At 37.4% G+C, this 19,919-nt stretch overlaps 3 protein-coding genes across 4 annotated transcripts; 2 read left to right on the forward strand and 1 right to left on the reverse strand.

The window, feature by feature from the left end:
- Nucleotides 1–655: 655 nt before the first annotated feature.
- LOC108147710 (histone H4 transcription factor) lies at nucleotides 656–4,528 on the forward strand. The gene is made up of 3 exons (XM_017274434.2): nucleotides 656–1,471; nucleotides 2,272–2,588; nucleotides 3,201–4,528. Exons 1-3 carry the CDS (start codon nucleotides 781–783, stop codon nucleotides 3,600–3,602), a joined length of 1,410 nt encoding a protein of 469 aa, XP_017129923.1. The 5' UTR covers nucleotides 656–780; the 3' UTR covers nucleotides 3,603–4,528.
- Nucleotides 4,529–5,375: 847 nt separating this feature from the next.
- On the reverse strand, nucleotides 5,376–6,262 carry LOC108147712 (60S ribosomal protein L36). Its single transcript, XM_017274435.1, has 3 exons — nucleotides 6,168–6,262; nucleotides 5,860–5,987; nucleotides 5,376–5,770 (listed from the first exon to the last, which is right to left on the reverse strand). The coding sequence occupies exons 2-3, from the start codon at nucleotides 5,980–5,982 to the stop codon at nucleotides 5,546–5,548; spliced, it is 348 nt and encodes a 115-aa protein (XP_017129924.1). The 5' UTR covers nucleotides 5,983–5,987; nucleotides 6,168–6,262; the 3' UTR covers nucleotides 5,376–5,545.
- A 1,022-nt stretch (nucleotides 6,263–7,284) lies between these two features.
- LOC108147682 (A-kinase anchor protein 1, mitochondrial) lies at nucleotides 7,285–18,541 on the forward strand. 2 transcript variants are annotated; one of them, XM_017274380.2, is made up of 5 exons: nucleotides 7,285–7,677; nucleotides 13,143–14,420; nucleotides 14,693–15,083; nucleotides 15,148–15,281; nucleotides 15,917–18,541. In XM_017274380.2, exons 2-5 carry the CDS (start codon nucleotides 13,164–13,166, stop codon nucleotides 15,983–15,985), a joined length of 1,851 nt encoding a protein of 616 aa, XP_017129869.1. In that variant the 5' UTR covers nucleotides 7,285–7,677; nucleotides 13,143–13,163; the 3' UTR covers nucleotides 15,986–18,541. The 2 variants fall into 2 exon arrangements, with proteins under 2 accessions (XP_017129869.1, XP_017129870.1); XM_017274381.2 differs by lacking the exon at nucleotides 7,285–7,677 and adding an exon at nucleotides 11,524–11,769.
- Nucleotides 18,542–19,919: the final 1,378 nt, after the last annotated feature.

Here is a 19,919-nt window from a genome sequence, read left to right on the forward strand (position 1 = left end):
TCTATGTTCTAATCTTTAATCTCTAGTTTTTTCAAATAAATGGATCGATAGATAGAGTGGAAAACCACAAAATCAGTCCCAATTCAACTCAACTATCGCTATAAAAAATTCTTGAACAATTTAATTTTCATATGGACACTATAAGTGTATAAACATAAAAACATTAACACCTTATAAGCTGAATGAAATTCTGAATTTAAGATTGAAACTTAAAACGATTTTTAAATGTCCCTTGGTTTTAAATGACTTTCGAACATTTTTAATAGTTTCCATTAAATTCGACAGTTATAACTATGGCCATTAATTTATAAAACAAATTGTTTGAATTCAAGAATAGCAATTAATTTCTTTAGAAAGTGTTTAGTTGGCCCGAGAACAAATTGTTAAATTCTTTTTAATATCTTGACTACAGCGAAATAACTTTAGATCAAATAAAAACTCGTACTCTTTAAAAATCAAAAATGTTTATATTCACTGCGAAAATAAAACATGACTTAAATATATAACTATAAAACAGCACTTATATGAAAATATTTCAGGGTTACGAAAAGCCAAACTATTTAGAGTAATTTGAACACTGCTTAAAAAACCAATGCTGAAATGATTTTTGAATATATGAACTATCGAAATCGATAGATATCGGCACGGTATCGAAGCGAGCGACTGCCATCGCTAGTTTGGGCTCCCACAAAATTGCTTTTCGCACCAAAAACCGCCCCAAATTGTGTACAATTTCCACAGAACTGGGATTAGTGGGACGGATCCCCTCGAGAAATTGCCATGTTGAGACCCCAGCCATCGATGCCCTTGCCACAGCCGCCGGGAAAGCGAAAGAAGCCCGCGGAATTGCAATTAACCTGCGAATGGCGCGGTTGCCAGGAGATTTGCACGGGCGAATGGAACCTCAATAGTCACATAGCCGAGCATCTGGAGCAGTATGCCCGGGAGCAGGATAGTCGGGAGGATGGCGACCACAAGGAGCACCAGTGCACATGGAGCACCTGCGACTTCATCACTTCCAATCTAGTGGAATTCGAACGGCACTCGTATTACCACGGCTACTACCTGCACCTCCTGCTGCAGGGCAAACTGGAGTGCGATCTGCATCCGGAAATCCCCACCTGCACTGCTCCACCGCGCCTGATGGACAAGCTGCCTGTCCTTGGCCAGAATTTCCGCTGTGGATGGACGGATTGCGAACGGGAGTTCGTTTCCATCGTCGAGTTCCAAGATCACATTGTCAAGCACGCCCTCTTCGAGTACGACATCCAAAAGACGCCGGAGGACGAGCGGCCCAAGACCATGTGCAACTGGACCATGTGCCACAAGCACATGGGCAACAAGTATCGCCTCATCGAGCACATAAGCACCCACTCGAACAAGAAGCAGGTGGCCTGCTTCCACTGCGGGGAACTGTTCCGCACCAAGACCACCCTCTTCGATCACCTGAGACGCCAGCCCGAGAACAACAGTGAGTACTCCTATGTGTTCCTGGATTGACATGGTCATTTGATCATTTTGCTGCTCAAGTTCCATTCACTTAGGCAGTGGTCCTCCTTTTTTAAGACCTGGAAACCATTGCTTTGCCAGAGTTCCATTCGTGTAGGCTTCCAGTTTCATGATATATCCGACAAAACTTCCTGATTGTTTGATTTATTTAGGGCCCCCAATAATTACTAAATCCCTAACTCTTTTTTTAGCCAGTTAATTTTATCCAAAATAACTTGGATAATGCTGTTAATTTTTCCTTCTTTCAAACACTTATAAATCCTTTTTCTGATAGTTTTCCTTTTGTTTAAGCTGCCTAATGCAATTAAAATTATTTTTCTGGCATATCAAGTTATAATTTGTATATTTAAAAAAATTCTATTAGGATGTCATTCTTTTATTTATTAAAAAATTGTTTGGATCTGCTATAAGTCACAGATTAAGTGCAATTAAGTATAGGTATATATAAAACATAGTATACCATCTTGCAAACATTGATTTTTTCAAGCTATAGATAATTGTAACTATGCAATCTTAAATTAAACCACAATAGTGAAGTGACCATTTCATAGGGGTGAATTATTCGTTTAGTTCCTTAATGATTGTTGCAAACAGCCCTTATTAATATACATATATCAAATATTGTCTGAAATTTGTGTATTAATAATTATGAGGTGCAACCCCTATCTTAAAATACACATTTCTTTGTCCAAGTAGCTGAAACTATTTTACTTAGTATTATATTTATTTAACGAATTAAAATCTGTGAATTTCCGTCTGCAGCGAACAGCTTTCAGTGCGCGCAGTGCTTCAAGTTCTTTGCCACCAAGAAGCTGCTGAAGAGCCACGTGGTGCGGCATGTGAACTGCTACAAGTGCACCATGTGCGACATGACCTGCAGCTCGGCCAGCTCGCTGACCACCCACATCCGTTACCGCCACCTCAAGGACAAGCCACTAAAGTGCAGCGAATGCGACACGCGCTGCGTCCGGGAATCGGACCTGGCCAAGCACGTCCAGATCGTCCACTCGAAGACGGTGCACCAGTGCGAGCATCCCGACTGCCACTACTCCGTGCGCACCTACACGCAGATGCGAAGGGTGAGTCACACTGACCAACTGAACGCCTTGATCCCCTACGGCTATTTGTAAGCGATGGAGGGGCTGCGAAAGTCAGCATAGAATTAGAACTATTAGCCTGGACCGTCTATTAAAACCACTAAGAAAATAGAGGCTTCATATGACATATAAATGTGTATTATAATGTATGACATTCCACATAAAGTGATTTTAGGAATGTAATTTGATTTAATTAATCAGACTATCAAAACCACAACAAAATATTCATATATGTAAATGTTTGTACTATACCTACATATTATATGACTTTTATGAATCAATTGTTTTAAATAAGATTCCAGATTCATATACAATATATGAAATTAATATTTCCAGTTTTATATTAAATAAAAAGGAAAACAAATCTTACTTAGCTGAACAAAATAATCATGTATGCTTTTAAAAAATCGCTAAAAAAAATCATCATTAAAAAATATGTACAAATTCATTTGAACAGTAGAAGGATTTTATCTAGCTTATTATGTTATTTAAAGTAAAAACGAATATAACTATTTCAGTTGTGTATTTTGATAGTTTAAGTTTTATTTAGTATAGTATAAACAAACGCCACTTAAACCCCGGATTTCCTTACAGCATTTCCTAGAGGTTCACGGCAATAATCCCATCCTCTACGCCTGCCACTGCTGCGAGCGCTTCTTCAAAAGCGGCAAATCCCTGTCCGCTCACCTGATCAAAAAGCACGGCTTCCGGCTGCCATCGGGACACAAAAGATTCACCTACCGGGTGGACGAGAACGGATTCTATCGCCTGGAGACGACGCGTATCGAAAGCTTGGAGGTTACGCAGCAGATACTGTCGCCGCAGGTGAATGTCTCGCTGGAGATCGATCTGAAACCGGGCACGGGAACCTGTTACGAGATCGTGGATCCCACAAACACCGAATTCGAGCGCATCATCGTCTCGAATGATCCGCACGAAGCGCAGCTGATGGGCGAAGTGATCATCTCGCTGCCTAGCTTAACGGAGGAGCTGTGAGGAATGGAGGTGAACGGAACCAACGGCAGCTAGCAGCCAATACTTCTGATCTCGTGTGCCCACTTACGATTAAGCACTAGCAGTAAGACTTAAGTAGAAAGTAGAAAAATGCGGCGACATGTCATAACGCCCTTGGGCATAATGTCCATGACAAGATCAATCATAGTATCTAAGGTCAAGGGGTAACACCACTTTAAGAAATACGGAAACTTGATCACCCCAATGTATTAAACTTTAGGTTCATAATTGCATCTATTAGTTACCGACTTTTTATAGAAAGTTAGTTTTATATTTTGTTTTTAGTCATTTTGTTATGCTTTGTTCGTCTGATTTACAAATTACCTACAAATTTTACATTTCAAGCTGTTTGTTTTAAGGTTAATGATAGTACTTTTTTTTTTTAAATTTCTGAAAAAATGCAGTTTGTTTTCAAAGCCTTAGATTGGTGTTTCCCCTTAACTCAAAACTTCCATGGACCTTATTCACAATATCTATTAGGTCATAAGGCCCTAAATCCTTATCGACCAGAACATTGTAGTTGTGTTCTATAACATTTAAAGGCAATGCAATTTACATACGAATGTAAACGCCATAAACATTTCCGATGTTTAAGGATGCTACAATCAAGCCTTACGTGGGTTAGTAAAAATATTTACAAATTAAAATTAAAAAACGACTTATATCAAAGGTGGGCGCTATGTCGTCACTGCGAAATGCATTGATTCTGTACAATCATATCCCAAAACCATTGTTTTAGATTCTATGTGCGTGCCTGCGCCTGTGTGTGAAATGTTTGTGAGTGGTTTTCATTATCCATCCTGGGATCGAGATCCATTTGTCATTTAGTCCTAAGCGATTTGACAGTTTCCAGTAGCAACTTTATTGTTTAAGATGTGTAGCAAATAAAAAACAAATCAAACCCTAAAGAAAGTTGTGTGTTGTCTTTAAATTTTACATTTTGAGCAAATGAAACTCGTGGAGAGTCAAAAATATAAAGAGAAATGCATTATTTCTATAGTCATTTAGAATTAGCGGTAAGGTTATTAGTTTTCCTAATGGAAGCTCTTTTATGAAAATTAGTTTACAATTTTAAATTAAACTATAATTTGATTGTGTTTATAAGGTAAAGTTTAGCATCATTTAAATTGTTAGAATCTTGAATCGCAATATACATTGAATCTCTAATCGCGATATTGAAAATTCAAAAAGTAGTTGTTATTAAGGTTTCTTTATTTAAAATACCTTAATTTTTTTCTGCTTTCTAATCGGAGAGATATTGCTTCTTATTTTGCCTGTTTGAGGAAAACTTATGAAGGTCCAAAAGGGAAACTAAGAACAGCGAACCAATGTATTGTAATCAGTTTGGGTTATTAAAAATATATTTAGTCTTAATCAGGGGCATAATTATACATCATGCATTGCTGAAGAATACGGGTAACAAAACTAGAAAACTTTATATAGTTTAGTTTGGAATAAAAATTAAGTTTCCAATAAGATGTAAATTATTTCACCACGCTTTGACAGTCACAAAGAGACGCGGGAGCACTTACATCTAGAACAGGGATTCCCGATAGGTGTCTCCCTTTTCTAAGGTAGGTGATACTTCTTTTCACTCTAGATCTTTGTGTCTAGATTCATTTTTACCCACCCTGAGGGTAAGTTAAGCTCTAAGCTCTATTTGCACTTTTTCTTAGGCTATATTTCCACTACTTTTCGGTCATTTGTGAGGTTAGCTTCCTCTGCACTCGAAAAAAATAAACACATGGTGGTGAGTACGATTTTTAAAAGATTTTTTGTTGTTTAATTCTGGGATGCTTAGACTCGCTCTCAAGTAACTTCGACATATAAGGTATAACTATATGTTCGCACCGGAAAAAAAATGAAAACACTTTCGCGTTCGAAATCCTTCTCCGATGCCGGATTCCTCATCAGATTCGATCCGTTTACTTGGCGTGGGTCTGGGCCTTCCTCAGCTGGGTGAGGATGTTGGACAGCTCCTCACGCTTCCTCTTGGCACGGATGTGGGTGCCCAGGCGGCGCTTGAGGAACTTCAGGGCCCTCTTGTCCTTGGACACCTTCAGCAACTCCATGGTGCGCTTCTCGTAGGGAGCATGGCCCACCACTTCGCGCACCAGATCGCGCATGAACTTGGTGTGACGGGTTTGGATCTACAGTTGGATGAAAGATAGTTGGGTGTTACACTAACCATGTAAACAAAGGCCGGGATAAACAAAGTGTTCCGCCGGACAAAACTTACGTTCTTCAAGCGAGATCCACGCAGACCCTTGACCTTCTTGTCGCCGGTATACTTGACATTCCTGATCTTGGTGGTCTTGTGGCCCTTGTTGAGACCAATTGCCAGCTCGTAGCGCACAGCCATCTTCACTGTGGGAAAATTGATATTTATTGAAATGTTTTTTAAATTTGCTTTGCTCTCTTGTTTTATGCGCTAAATGCAAACGTTTGGTTTTCTTAGCCTCTTTGGCTTTTCATTTAACTGTGTGGCACACACTCAACACATAAAACAAAAAGATGCTCGGAAATTTCACGGAATAACACACACACCTCAGTTGCTGTTAAAAAGTGGAAAGAGCGAAAAAAAATTGCGACGGAAACAATATGGCAGCTGGAGATGGACGTTTCACGCGATAGTATCGATAGAGTATAGCGGACTTGCCAGATGGCGCATGGAAAACTCAGCGAACTAAGAAATTATGTATAGGATTGAACGCTTTTAAAAGAAATTCCTTAAATTTGCCCTTATATCCATATACTTTGCTTATCCATATTTTTAAACATCCATATATTATTATATTGAAGACCGAAGGTAAAATACTGCTCTCTAAAATTGATTTATTTATGCCATGTAGGGTTTTAAATTCTTACCAACCATATTTAAGAAGATGTCATCTGACGAACTATGTTTTTATAACAATCTGCAAACGAGCATGCAATTAACCCGCAGTAAAAGAACAATGGGTGATTTCCTTTCAGAATATTTTCTTAATCATTTTTAGTTAATAATGAAAATGGCAATAAGTAAATAAATTTCTAATTTTGGAATTTTTATATACAATTTGATTTAAATATCACTGAAAAGAAGCTTATGTAGCTGAAATAAAATGTTTTTATACTTTGAATCAATTAATACTATTTATAAAACAGTTAACAGCTTAACAAGTTGCATTCAAAATAGTGAAAATTGGAGTTTAGTGAGTGAGAAAGGATACCCTCTTATTAAACTGATAAAGATGGTTAGCACAAAAAAAAAATACAAAATGAACCTATCCCCATTTTTAACGTTAACCCCACAAAATGTTTTGAAAAATTAAAATATGCTGTTTGCTGCTATAAGAATTTTCATGAAAATGTTTTCCTCTCTGATACTAAATATTTTTTAAAGTTTTTTATAGTTGACCAGAGAAAAATAACAATTTTTTTTTCAGCAATTCAATAAAATTTGCAGCAACCCTTGTATTGCTGAACTGCTGAAATTTCAGCCAGTTGAATTTGTATGGAAATTTCATTCGTTTGGGGAATACTAATTTATCAAAACGATGGGTTACACATTTACCAACACTTTTCCATCAGTCATGGGGCAACGCTGCTCCAGCAGCTGCCACTTTCCTATTAATCGATAGCTATCGATTCGCGGTATCAACCCTGCCCGTGCATGTGTTGCCATTCGATCCGATGACCAACTCCGCACACGTTTTACGGCTTTGTGCAAACAATTCTGGTGCAATCTAGACAAGAAGTGTTTCTGGAGTACACGGCGCGTTTAATTGAGCAATTTGGGTATCGCGTATTGAAACTTTGCAGACAGGCTGCAGCTCCGATTGCCGAATTCGAATAGGGATGGCAACTCTGCCACACGCCGGCCATGTTATTGTGATTTGTAAAAGGTGGAACGTAGACACGTGTTTAATTCGTGCAGCTCTCTAACGTTTGAGAAAGCCGAGAAAATCGCCAGTAAATAACGCAATAGACTACCTAAGCACGCGAGTGACATTACATATAATCAAAAACACCCACTAATAGTGTGCAAAATAAGTTATCCAAGCGGTTGCAAGAGGTAAGAAATTGAAGCACGCGGAACATAACCTAGTACAAATAGTGCGTTGTGTGTGAATTTGCCAAAACAGTGAGATGGAAAATGGTGTCATGTGGGGAATTCTACGGTTTTGTTCCACTGCTTTTGTCTAGAGGAATATTTGTAGTCCCTTCTCTCCTTTTCTCCTTCTTTCCGTCTTATTTTTTTTAGTTTTGTTTTAGTGTACTGGTCTGTCTTTGTTGTTGTTGCTCCGGCAAAGTGACAGTGGGTGGCAAAGGGAAAAATTTGGAGTTCAAATCAACGATTACACAATGCCATTTCACACACACACACGCAAAGAACAGAGCACATTAGTATACTTGTGTTCCTTAACAGCTTTCACTGTTAATTTTCGACATTTTTTTTTGTTAGAAAGAGAGCCAAAAAGGAGCAGCCACTCCCACAATATATATGTATCAGACATATATCCCCAATTATACAATCTCCGCCCATTTTCAGCCACCATATGATCGGAAACCACGTTGCCAAGATTAAAAAATGTGGACTTTTTCGGCTGGCTGGCAATTGTTGTTGCACCTGGCTTGTTGTTGTTTTGATGCCCTCTTTTGGTCGCTCTCTTTCGCTCTTTTGGAGTTTAAATGGGAATATCAATTTTTGGCTGTTGCTTCATATCCCCTTCTTCTTTCGGCCACATGGAAATTCGAGTTTCGAAAAACAACAATGCAAGTTCAAAGTCACATCTAACCGAAACGCACAAAAACATGCCTAAACATGTTTGTTTGTCTGCCAAGACACGCACGCACACACATTAATATGCATGTGTAAACAAGCTTACAGTTTCAAAAAAGTAAACACGAGGAAATTTAAAGTTTGAATACTCTACCATTTAAAAACAACGGTTCAAACCTACATACAGTGGCTCACAGCTTATTTCAACCAGCAACCAAAAAAAACTTATACAGCCTATAAAAACTAAACCAAACAAGATATGAACAAAATTTAAATGCACGATCTTTTTGTAATGGTTATATTTATTAGTTTGTAACTTCATATAATTTTCATAATTTTGTAAATATTTTTAATTTAATTAAGAACAAAAAATCAACAAAAAAAAGGCCACAGCTTATTTCAACCAGTTAGCTAGATTAATTTATATGTAATGATTATAGCTATTTAATAATTTTTAGTATTTTGTATGCCCTCCTTTGTTGTCAATGACCATTTTTAAACGTTTTGGAATTGAATCGACCAACTTTTGGGTGCCTTCTGGCCCGATTTTGGACCATTCCTCAACCAATGCCGTTTTTAGGTCCGATTTGTTCCAAATTTTCCGTTTACGGATGTTTGCATCTAAAATAGCCCACAAATTTTCGATAACGTTCATGTCAGGTGACTGTGCCGGCGGTTGCTCAACATGCGGACAATTCCAAACCAGTCAGGTTTGTACAATTCCCGACTTGTGTTTCGGGTCATTATCTTGGTAAAACCGAAAATCTTCACGAATTCCCAGCTTTTCCGCGCTATCGTGCAAATTGGACCTCAAAATATCAAGGTAATGATGTTTATCCATTGTAGTATCAATGAACGCCAAGTTTCCAACTCCTGACGCCGCCATACAGGCCCAAACCATAACACTTCCTCCGCCGTGCTTTACTGTGGCTTTTAAATTTTTTGTTTGCAGCTCTGTATTAGGCTTACGCCACACATAGGTGGCTCCATCTGAGCCAAAAATGTTGAACTTCGACTCGTCAGCAAATATAACGGTGTTCCAAAAAGCAGAATCCTTTCCCAAGTGCTCCTTAGCAAATTTTAATCGGGCATTGATGTTCTTAGCGCTAATGAACGGCTTCTTCCGAGCTATTCTCCCATTATACCCATGGTTTCGGAGCACTCGACGAATTGTTTCTGGGTGGCAACTCTTTCCTAACTCTGCTTCTATTTCAGTGGCAATTTTCGGAGATGATATTTTTGGATTTTCCCGAATTTTCCGGACAATAAAGCGTTCGTCCATCTGATTGAAAATTTTATTTGGAGCATTTCTTGGCTTATCGTGCGTTCTATTCTCGTGTACAAAGCGGTAGATGATGCTCTGGATTGTCCCATCACTCAGCCCAACCATTTCAGCAATATTCCTGCGCGAATGTCCGTTTTTAAAATGTTTTAGAACAAGTTCTCGCTGATCCAAAGTCGTACGCGGCCCCATTTTGGCAAATTAATTATGACTGAGTGATCTTCTTACTAATTTCACGTGACTAAACTTAAACGAACTTCGAATATAAATACCAAAGCATAGAAAAAAAAAGAACCGTTATATTAAAAAGGAACGGCGATTTACACAGCAGCAAAGTAGGTGGTTGAAATAAGCTGTGGCCTTTTTTTTGTTGATTTTTTGTTCTTAATTAAATTAAAAATATTTACAAAATTATGAAAATTATATGAAGTTACAAACTAATAAATATAACCATTACAAAAAGATCGTGCATTTAAATTTTGTTCATATCTTGTTTGGTTTAGTTTTTATAGGCTGTAGAAGTTTTTTTTGGTTGCTGGTTGAAATAAGCTGTGAGCCACTGTACATATGTGTATAAAAACAATTAAAAATCAAAAACGAAATGTTGGTTACTTGTTTGGTTCTATTTAACGAAGTCTATTGAATAATAATTTTGGGTCTTATAATTCTTATAAACAACTTTTCAGCAATATGCTGTAGTGACTGATTTGATTATTTATCCCTTAAGTACGAATTTAATTTCAAATGCATTTCTTAAAAAACACAAAACTTATGCAATTTTGTTCTGATAATTAATTAATCAATATTACATGTTTACTTCCATATGTATTAATGTACATAAGTATAAATATGTTATATAAATTAATAAAATAAAGTGTAACATCAATTTAACCCAGTTGCAAACTTTTAACCAAAATTAATACACTCTACCAAGGTATGGTTTATGTAGTATATCAATTTCTGAAAAAACTCTCGTCACCCGGTTTTTTTTTATTAGGAAGTGCCACAGCTGTCTGGCCGATTGCCCTTCAATGGGCATTTTATATATTTTATATCACCACATTAAAGCCCCTTCCCCTCTTGCGCCCCACACAAACCCCCTTTTGCCACCCGCCGATCTGTCGCTGTTTGTTGTTTGGCGATTGGGCTTATCAATTTGTCCACTGTGCCGAGGACCTTTGGGCCCTAACGAAGTGACGAAATCAATGGAGGGGAATCTCAGTACTGTGGAACGAAACAAATTTTATGTAATTTAAATTTAATTTAATTATTCGTGTTTTAAAAGATATTGATTCAAAAAATTTAATACTATTCTTAAAAATTAAGATTTGTGACTATTAAGAAGGATTAACAAACTTTTATTTAATTGAAAAATAATTTGAAAGTTAAATGTTAACAAAAAATAAATATGCTATCATAATTCAAGTTTCTCCAGGAAAAATTCAAAAAAATTATATAGAATACAATCACTTTTTTTTATGACTAGCTTGTTTTAGGCCCACTGTTCAGAAATATTGACAAAATTTGAATGTGCATTTGCGACGCATTTGAATGGATTACAAATAACGGATTTTGGATTTCTTTGTTTTAATGAGCTCTCTTTTTCTCTCTATCTCTCTCCTCCCACTGGGAGGCTCATACATATGTGTGTAGGTGGAAAGGGGCGCTAAAAAAAACTTTTGCCACCACGCATACCCTCTTTTTTGCGGGGGGAGAGAGGGCTAAGATGAGGAAGAAAAGCGGATGGAGCGAAGAGCTGAGAATCTCAGCCGAAAAAAAATTAAAAAAAAAAAAAGAACAGAACAAATGGCAATTAGAAGGCGGGCAATGTAGTTTCCCTTCTTATATCGAGCAGTCGATATCTCGAATCTCTCGAACAATTTCGCCGGCATTTCGAAACCGAAACAAAAACCCGAAAAAAAAGAAAAAAAAAAACAAACAAAAACAAAAGCACCACACAGACTCCAAAAAAACCCGCAACGAATTGATGCCATATAACGACAAAAAATACAAACGAAAATCGGAAGAAACTACGAACCAGTTTTTAGACCTTATAGTGAATTGGTGATATCAAATAGTGATATTATATATTTAGTGAAAAGGTGAAGAATTTCTGGCAAAGTTTTGTTTTCGTAACTTTTAGTTTTGTTTTGTAATGATTTCGTAACATTTGCCGTAAACGTAACGGTTTGTTCTCTCTTTCGCTTTCTTGTTGTTTTGGCGCACGCGCTCTTTCTACCGATCTTGCCCTCTCTCTCTCTCTATGTCTTCGTATCGTTCTCTCTCTCGTTGCGTTTTTCCCTTCCGCGTGGCATTCAAAAATTGCTTTACACCTCATTCACTCGCGGCATTTCTTGTTGTTGTCTATTTTTACGTATTTATTTATTGCTATAAATACGCAAAAGTACAGAAAGGAAATAGCCAAAATCAAATACATAGACGCAAACTACACACGCGCACGAAGACTTATGCAAACGAGCACATGCATGCGGGTCTCGTGATTCCCAAAAAGAATTGAAAACCTTTTTTTAGGTTTTTAACATAATTAATTTTAGCTTTTATTTTGAATTAATGGTCATTGGTGTTTTGCGTTTCACAATAATCCATTTATTAATTTAAACTTTCGAAGAACGTTCCTGAATAATATTCTTGTTATTTTTTTTTTAATATTTAAGAACGCTTTACAATTAATGGAATTTTTGGGAAGAGTTTTTAAAAATATTAAAATTTTTAATTACAATTTGTCTTCGTTCAATATATATAACTATTTAGAAATCCATTTCTTTCATCTTTATTAGTTTTTTTTTTTAACAATCAGATAAAATATATTTAATTTTTAAAAAATTTTGAAAATAAAATTTAAATCTAGTCATTCAGTACTTAAGAAATGGTTCAATAAAAATACAATTTTGTATACTTTCCTTATCGTTTGTCATGTCAAGCTTTTTAAATAATTATATACGACGCTACCTGCTTCGTAAATTGTTGTCTGATAAGGATTGTTAAATATTTGCTGAGAGCACATTCAATAATAAAAAAAAAACAAATTTCCATTTGTTGAGTGGTTTATTTTTCACTCTTTGTGAGAGAACATTAGTAATTTTATTGCAAATTTAATGATTAGCAAAGTTACTCATAAAAGTATACATTGGCAATACCATAAATATTTAATTTTGGTTTATTTAAGCCTATTAATATATATATCCTATAGTATATATTTACATGTAATAGCCATCTATTGACATTATTTTAATGCTTTGAAAGCGCAAAAAAACTTCGAAAATTAAAGAACTTAAAACAAAGGTGTTTGAAAATTTCTTCAAAGGTAATCTTAGTAAGCCTTGTGTTTAGAATTACTATGAATTGTATTTAGTTGACATTTGCGGATGTAACACACAATTCGTAAAATGAACACAGAAAGTCATTGAAAAATATTAAAAAGGCTCCAACTAACTACGGTTCTCTACCATTTCAGATCCTCCAATATTCAGCGAAAATGGTATCCGGTCGTCCTCTACTCTATCTGTCACTGCCCGGTGTAGCATTTATACTCGGCGTCTTTTGGTTTCGGCGTAGAAATAAAAATCGTTTAGACAAGCCCGATGACGAGGACACATCGGTCATCGGCAAGGACTCGTCGATTGAGACCGCTGTGCAGGCGCGCAAGGCCAATGGAGTCCTGCAGAACGGCAAATTGCCGCAGCAGCAGGCCAGCAAGTCTATGAACATCAATGGAACCATAGCTAATGGAAACGGAAGTGGCAGTGGCAGTGGCAGTGGCAGTGGCAGTGGCAGTGGCATTGGCAGTAATAGCGGAAGTGGCAGTGATGAGAAGGATAGTCCCACTACCATGTTGTACGGCAAATCGGCACCTATCAAAATTCAAAGCAATGGCCGCACTTCAAATGCAAAGCATCAGCAGCAGATTGACTCCGAGATGCTCAAGTCAAAAATTCAAGATGCTGAGCACAAGAAACTTTGTTCAATTGATGAAGATTTCGAGAATCTATCATCGCCACGTGATTTACCCGATTCGGTTAACACACGCGTGTCCTTTTACAATCGTAAAGCGAGCCAAAAGACGGTGGAACCGGTGGTGATCAAGGCCACGCGTACACCCAAGATATCGCCGGAGAACTCCTTTTTGGAGACCAATTATACCACCAAGGAGTGTGAGCAGAACAATAACTGTGAGCCCAAGGAGGAGGGACAGAAGGAGGCCAAACAAGAGTCTTCCCAGGAGGCCAAAGATCAGGAGCAGCATCAGGATCAGGATCAGGATCAGGAAACAGAGCAGCAGACGGTGCTGAAGGAGGACGTGGTGGATAATAATGGTAATCAGAAGCGTAACGTGGATGCGGCCAGCCCTTCGCTGAGCATTTGCAGCGTTCAATCGGGCGATTCCGGCAAGGGATCCAGTTTGCCCCGCTCGGAGGCAACACGCGTTAAGACCAGTTATGAGTTCCTCTTTCCGATCAGCCTGATTGGTCAACTGTACGGCCGCAAGCGGGCGTTTATCAACCAAATCAAGGCCAAGACTCTGGCCAGCGTGGTCCTCAGCAAGAATCCGTACTCGGGCAAGGTGCGCATCTGCACAATTGAGGGAACGGAGAGCGAAATTGATGCCGCATTGGCCATGATCCGTCAACGTTTGCCGGCCAAGCGATATCCCAACTTTACCATGCAACGCATCCACTTTGCGCTTCCGCAGACCATAGTTCCTCTTTCGACCGAAAGCCTCTACAATCTTCAAGTGAGTGATGGTGTGACGATGACAATGGTGACGACGATGCCGCCGACACGACATGGTTAAGGCTGATTTGCCAGCTTATTTGATTTGATGATTTATACGATAGTATTCCTACCGTTGAATACGCAGAGAGTAATTGTATTTCTCTAAGTGGTGCCTACCACTGTTCCTGTCGTGTCGGCGCAATCGGAAAGTTTTGATTTCGAGTCCCCCATCCATGATATGCTTTGCATCATATATCTCTAATGCCTTGGCTACTAACTCCTCCCCCGCAGCTGAATCTGATCGAGGGCATCAACAACGATGTGGTGGTGAGTGCGGTGCTGTCCGGGTCGCATGTGTTCATCCAGCACCCGCTGCATCCCTCACATCCATCGCTGCCCATGCTGCAGAAGCAGCTGTACGATAGCTACTCCACCATGGAGTCGCCACTGCTGCCCAGCTTGGAGATCAGTGCCGTGTGCGTGATACCCATCAATGGGGTGTGGTATCGCGTGCAGATCGTGGACACGGATCCCGAGGACGAGGAGCGTTGCCTGGTCAAGTTCCTTGACTTTGGTGGCTACATGAATGTCGGCTTCAGCACACTGCGCCAGATTCGCACCGATTTCATGAGCTTGCCCTTCCAGGCCACCGAGTGCATCCTGTCCAACATTGAGCCCATCGGTAAGTGCAGCCTATAACCCATTATTTCTATTGTATAATCAATATATTCCCTTGTAACTCCCAGATGAGACCTGGTCCATCGAGGCGGCCGAAATCCTCAACCAACTTACCAAAGGCATTGTCTTGCAAGCACAAGTCGCCGGCTACAATAGTCACAATTTACCAGAAATCTATTTATTCGCTTCTCTAGGTCCCAATGTGAGTATTATCCACCGATCAGAGGGAGATGGCGTGCTTATATAGAGGGAGATAGTTGATTACAGCACGTGGCATAATGATAAAGTTGTTTCAAGTTCTATGCTCTATTAATAATTATGTTTATGAAGATTTTTGGAACATTTTAGTTTATTTTGTATGTCCCTTTTTAATTTTCCTGTCCCAAGCTCGGTGTTATTTAAAGAGCATTATCTTTACTTTCGTATAAAAATTTACATTTAATTAAAAGTTAAATGTTTCTTCCACAGTATATAATTATTTCAATAATATAACATTTATTTGCACATTTTAACAGCATTGATAACCACAAAACTTAACTTAAAACAATTTTGATTTGAAATTTATTATTATTTCAATTTCAAATCAGTTGTTTAAGATAATTTTCGAACTAGGAAAATTTTCTGACAATTTTGTAATCTCACATTCAATTTTTTAAAATTGTTTGCAAAATTGAATTAATCATTAATTAATCATTTCACAATAGTGTTTTTAGAATACCAGTTGAAAAGATCTGTTTGAGTTGACTAATGCATTTGCTAAAACAAACCCCTCTGCATTTAAAGAGGTACAACTATTTTTAAACGCCAATTTTCTAACTCTTTTGTGTTTAATTGCAGAATGTAATCTTTATCAATAAGGAACTGGTCGCCAGAAACCTTGCGAAGTGGGTGGAGATGCGTGACTAACAGCCTTAGTGAACAACTCAACTAGTAACCAAGAACTAAATGAAAACTAAAAGCAAACTTAAACAACAATCACTCAAACCCAAATCAAGCAACTTGGCAGTGCAACAAAGGAAAGCTTGAGTCATGTGCAACAGGCTCCCAAAAGAGCGGTGGCGAAATCGGATCACGGATTGCGGATGCGGCTTTTGCAAATAACATGTAGCACATAGGATATAGCAAATTGCAGATTCCACAAGAACTGCCAAACGCAGAGGCCCCCTTAACAAAAACGTTCGTTATGTTGTAGAATGCGACTGAGCCTAGAGAGAGCCCTCAATCATTACATACAAAACAAGAACGCCCACACGCAAAATACACACACGCATATATGAATAAGAGCACCTAACACCTCACTAACCCAAAAAACAACATACACATTATACAACAAGGCAAACGTTTCATAGTTGACTGCCCAGGATTGGATACCAAAATGGGGGGGAAAATCACCTAGGTTATGATTTGTGACTACATGGCACCAGCGGGCGGGCGGACATCCTACGGATCGGCTAGAACTGTCGGTGTTGAGAACGAACCGCTTAAGATATTATCATACTCAGTTTATAAGTAGGCATTACTAGCTAGTGTAAATAGTTTTTATAAATTTAACAAAATGCAAAAACAAAAATACACTAAAATAAACTTAACTAAAATATCAAGCGTTCATCAGATATAAAGAAAAAGAAAACAAACTTAAATTAGTCTTGGCAAGAATGAAGAAAAACCTGATATATTTTTTAAAATTTTCTGTTGCTATTTTGCTGAGATTTGTAAATATTTAGAATAGGCCTTTCTTTGCTATATCTGAAGGATCATTTTATATATTTACAAGCATAACATAACTTTTGTTCAATTTTTAATTCATACTGAAACTACTCAAACCGCGAAAAGTACAAGAATACTTCGTACAGCTGAAAGTATGATGGAGATGACGGAGTTAGGGAAGAAAGGAAATTGAAAGAGAGAAACAACCCCTCACCTCACACTAACACCCGCACTAAAGCCGCAGAATGCCTAACAAAAAAAGAAATATTTAAAAAAACAAAAAAAAAAAAAACAACGTTACAACTTCTAAATATCTATATATGCGTGTGTGCCATTGTTAGTCAACAAACAAACATAAAACAAAACAAACATAAAAAAAAAAAACAGAAAAACCTATTAACAGAACGAAATGGATACTTGTTCCCATTGTAAATAAAATCCATTTGGACAGACAAAGAAATGCAAAAAATCAATAAGTGTTGCTACCAAAACTAGCCTATTGAAAAAAGGAGTGAAAATCTTAAACAGCCTTTCTTTCTAAATTCCTTTGTATATGCAAGAAACACTCTCTAAAAAGGAAAAAAAACAAGGAAAATTGTTGCAAACAAAAATCGCTTACAGTTACCCGTTCTGGGTATCTAGCATAGCAGCAATTTTAGGTATATTGTTTTAAGTGCAGCACATCCACAACACAACAGAACACACCAATAACACACTAACCAACCACCAACCAACCAACCAACCATGTTAAACATATTTATTTGTTGAGAAAAAAATAGTTTTATTTCAAATGTATTTTACATTGAGAATAGATTGGCAGCAACGGAAACAATACATAAATTAATATTTAAAGAAAAATCACAATTCAGCTAAAATAGTCGTCGTCATTGTTTCTCATTGTCGTCATCGTAATAAATAAATAATTTAGTTAATATAACGTACAAGTGATGATCCACACATATATCAATTATGTCAACATGAAAGACTTGGCGTGTTATTTTTCTTCTACGGTAGTTTACTATTATTATTATCGCTATCATTATATCATTCATATTATTATTATTGCACTTTTTTTTGATACTTACTTATTTGCTAATTTAAAGTAATTCAATCTAATTGTTACCTTAAAACATTATTGACTTGATCAAAACTTTTGGAGGGACCAAGGAGGTATTTGGCGAAACGGGGAGTCCCCCATTTCGCCCCCTCCCGCTGCCTTCCACACTGTAGTGCAAATTCGTTTAATGGATATTTGTTTTAATGTCGCCTTTGGAAACTCTATTGAAAAGATAACTTTATTTTAGCCGATGGAACGCAACTTATATTATTGGTTATTTTTAAACGAAACATTATTCTTATTACTTGCTCAAAGTCAAATTTTAAAATGTATTCGCCAGAGTTGTCAACGTTCTCGGTGTTTTATCGAATTCATTGTAGATTTGTCACTTGTACAATTGTTGATAAACTGATTAACTGATAACTGATTAACTGACATAGAGATAATGCAAACACAACAGACATGATGTAGAGCACATATTGAAAGTAATCTTAGTGGATAGCGAAAGAAGAGTCCTCCCTTAAAGATCATCGTATGTGTGGTACTACTATTTTTTTTTCTTATCTAGTAATGCTGAGAGACAAGAGTTACGAATAAGATTTAATTTATAGACGCATTCAAGTGAGAATAATTTACAAATCTAGTTTTTAACTTAATATAATGCAAGTACATTAAAATAAAATATTATTGAAAAGGAATTAACTGTGTGAAGTTATTATTTTGATCGGTGTTGTTCGATATTTCTTTCAGCTTACCATTGTAAACCAGGAAATGGTATATCCTATGAAATATCGCCTTGTTTTACAGCCTTCAATGTTAAACGCGCAATCTAATTTTATTATTTGTGTACTTACCCGTCCGGTGTCAAGGGTTCTTATCCAAAAGTGGGTCTACGTTGTGATGCGATAAGGAAGTTGCAGTCATCGTCCTAGTCCGATATGGTTTGCGATCCCCCAATAATTGCGATTTCCAATTCACCTGAACTCAGTTCCCATGATTCAACACACTTGATCAAAAGGAAATCGCAATTGCCGCTGATATTGGATGGTCTGGCGCTACACGATATTGGATATAAAATGTTTGCGATATCGAACTTAGCAGGAGAACACACGGCGTCAGAGATTTGCTTTGGCTTTAACTTTCGAACCGGTCGAGTCCGGTCCCCAAATCGAAAGGATCATAAAAGTTTCATTGACCAGTCAATTGAAATTCTCCCGAATCTATATGTGCAATTACCCGTGTGATTATCGATTCCTAATTGGTTCTGTCTGCATTTCTGTTCTTTTTTTCAAGCTTTTCGTTTGGTCATTTAGGGGTGATTTCTCCTACGGCCTAATCTATATCGGAAATGGCCGATTCGGATAAGTTCGTAATGTAGTTTTTACTGTGTCTGCGTCTGCGAGTCCGTCTATCGAAAGGTATTTACTACCCCTACTGACCGTTCATTTTCGCCTGCCGGTTTTTATCTAATTCAAGTGCTTTCCCACGTAGCGCCGTACAGTGGACTCTGGCTATATTGTCGATCCAGTTTAGCTCCGGTGGTAAATGCATGTATCCACATGGGTTTATCTAACTATGTAGCTGGGTATCTGCTGTCTTATCAGCGATCTTCGAGAGTTAATCAACAAAAAAGCACCCAGAAAAAGCTCATTTAACAAACTCACGATATAATTTTATCACCACCAGCTTTTCAAATTACAAAATAGAAACCAAAAAATTCCTTGGTTATCGGTTATACGTAATATAACTGACACGTTTTAAGTTAATTAAGAAACGGAAAACCTTTTCCTTTTTATTAACTTGTATTATGGCAGCAGTTGGAATAACAGATTTTTCCGATTTCGAAATTGTTAAGGCAATCTTTTGAATACACCTAATACTAATAATGTTACAAACCTTGAAGGTGTACTTTGGTATGCAAATTAAAATTTGATTTCTACAGGACCTCGTTATTTTTCTAAAGATTATAAGAATTTTTAGCATTGGTTACTAGTTCTGTTCGAAGGAAAAGCCATCTTATGTTATCACAGTCAATGCTCAAATTTAATTTGCAAATATCATCTTTAATAAATGATT

The sequence above is a fragment of the Drosophila elegans genome, unplaced genomic scaffold, assembly GCF_018152505.1.
Source record: "Drosophila elegans isolate 14027-0461.03 unplaced genomic scaffold, ASM1815250v1 contig_149, whole genome shotgun sequence".
Lineage (NCBI taxonomy): Eukaryota > Metazoa > Arthropoda > Insecta > Diptera > Drosophilidae > Drosophila > Drosophila elegans.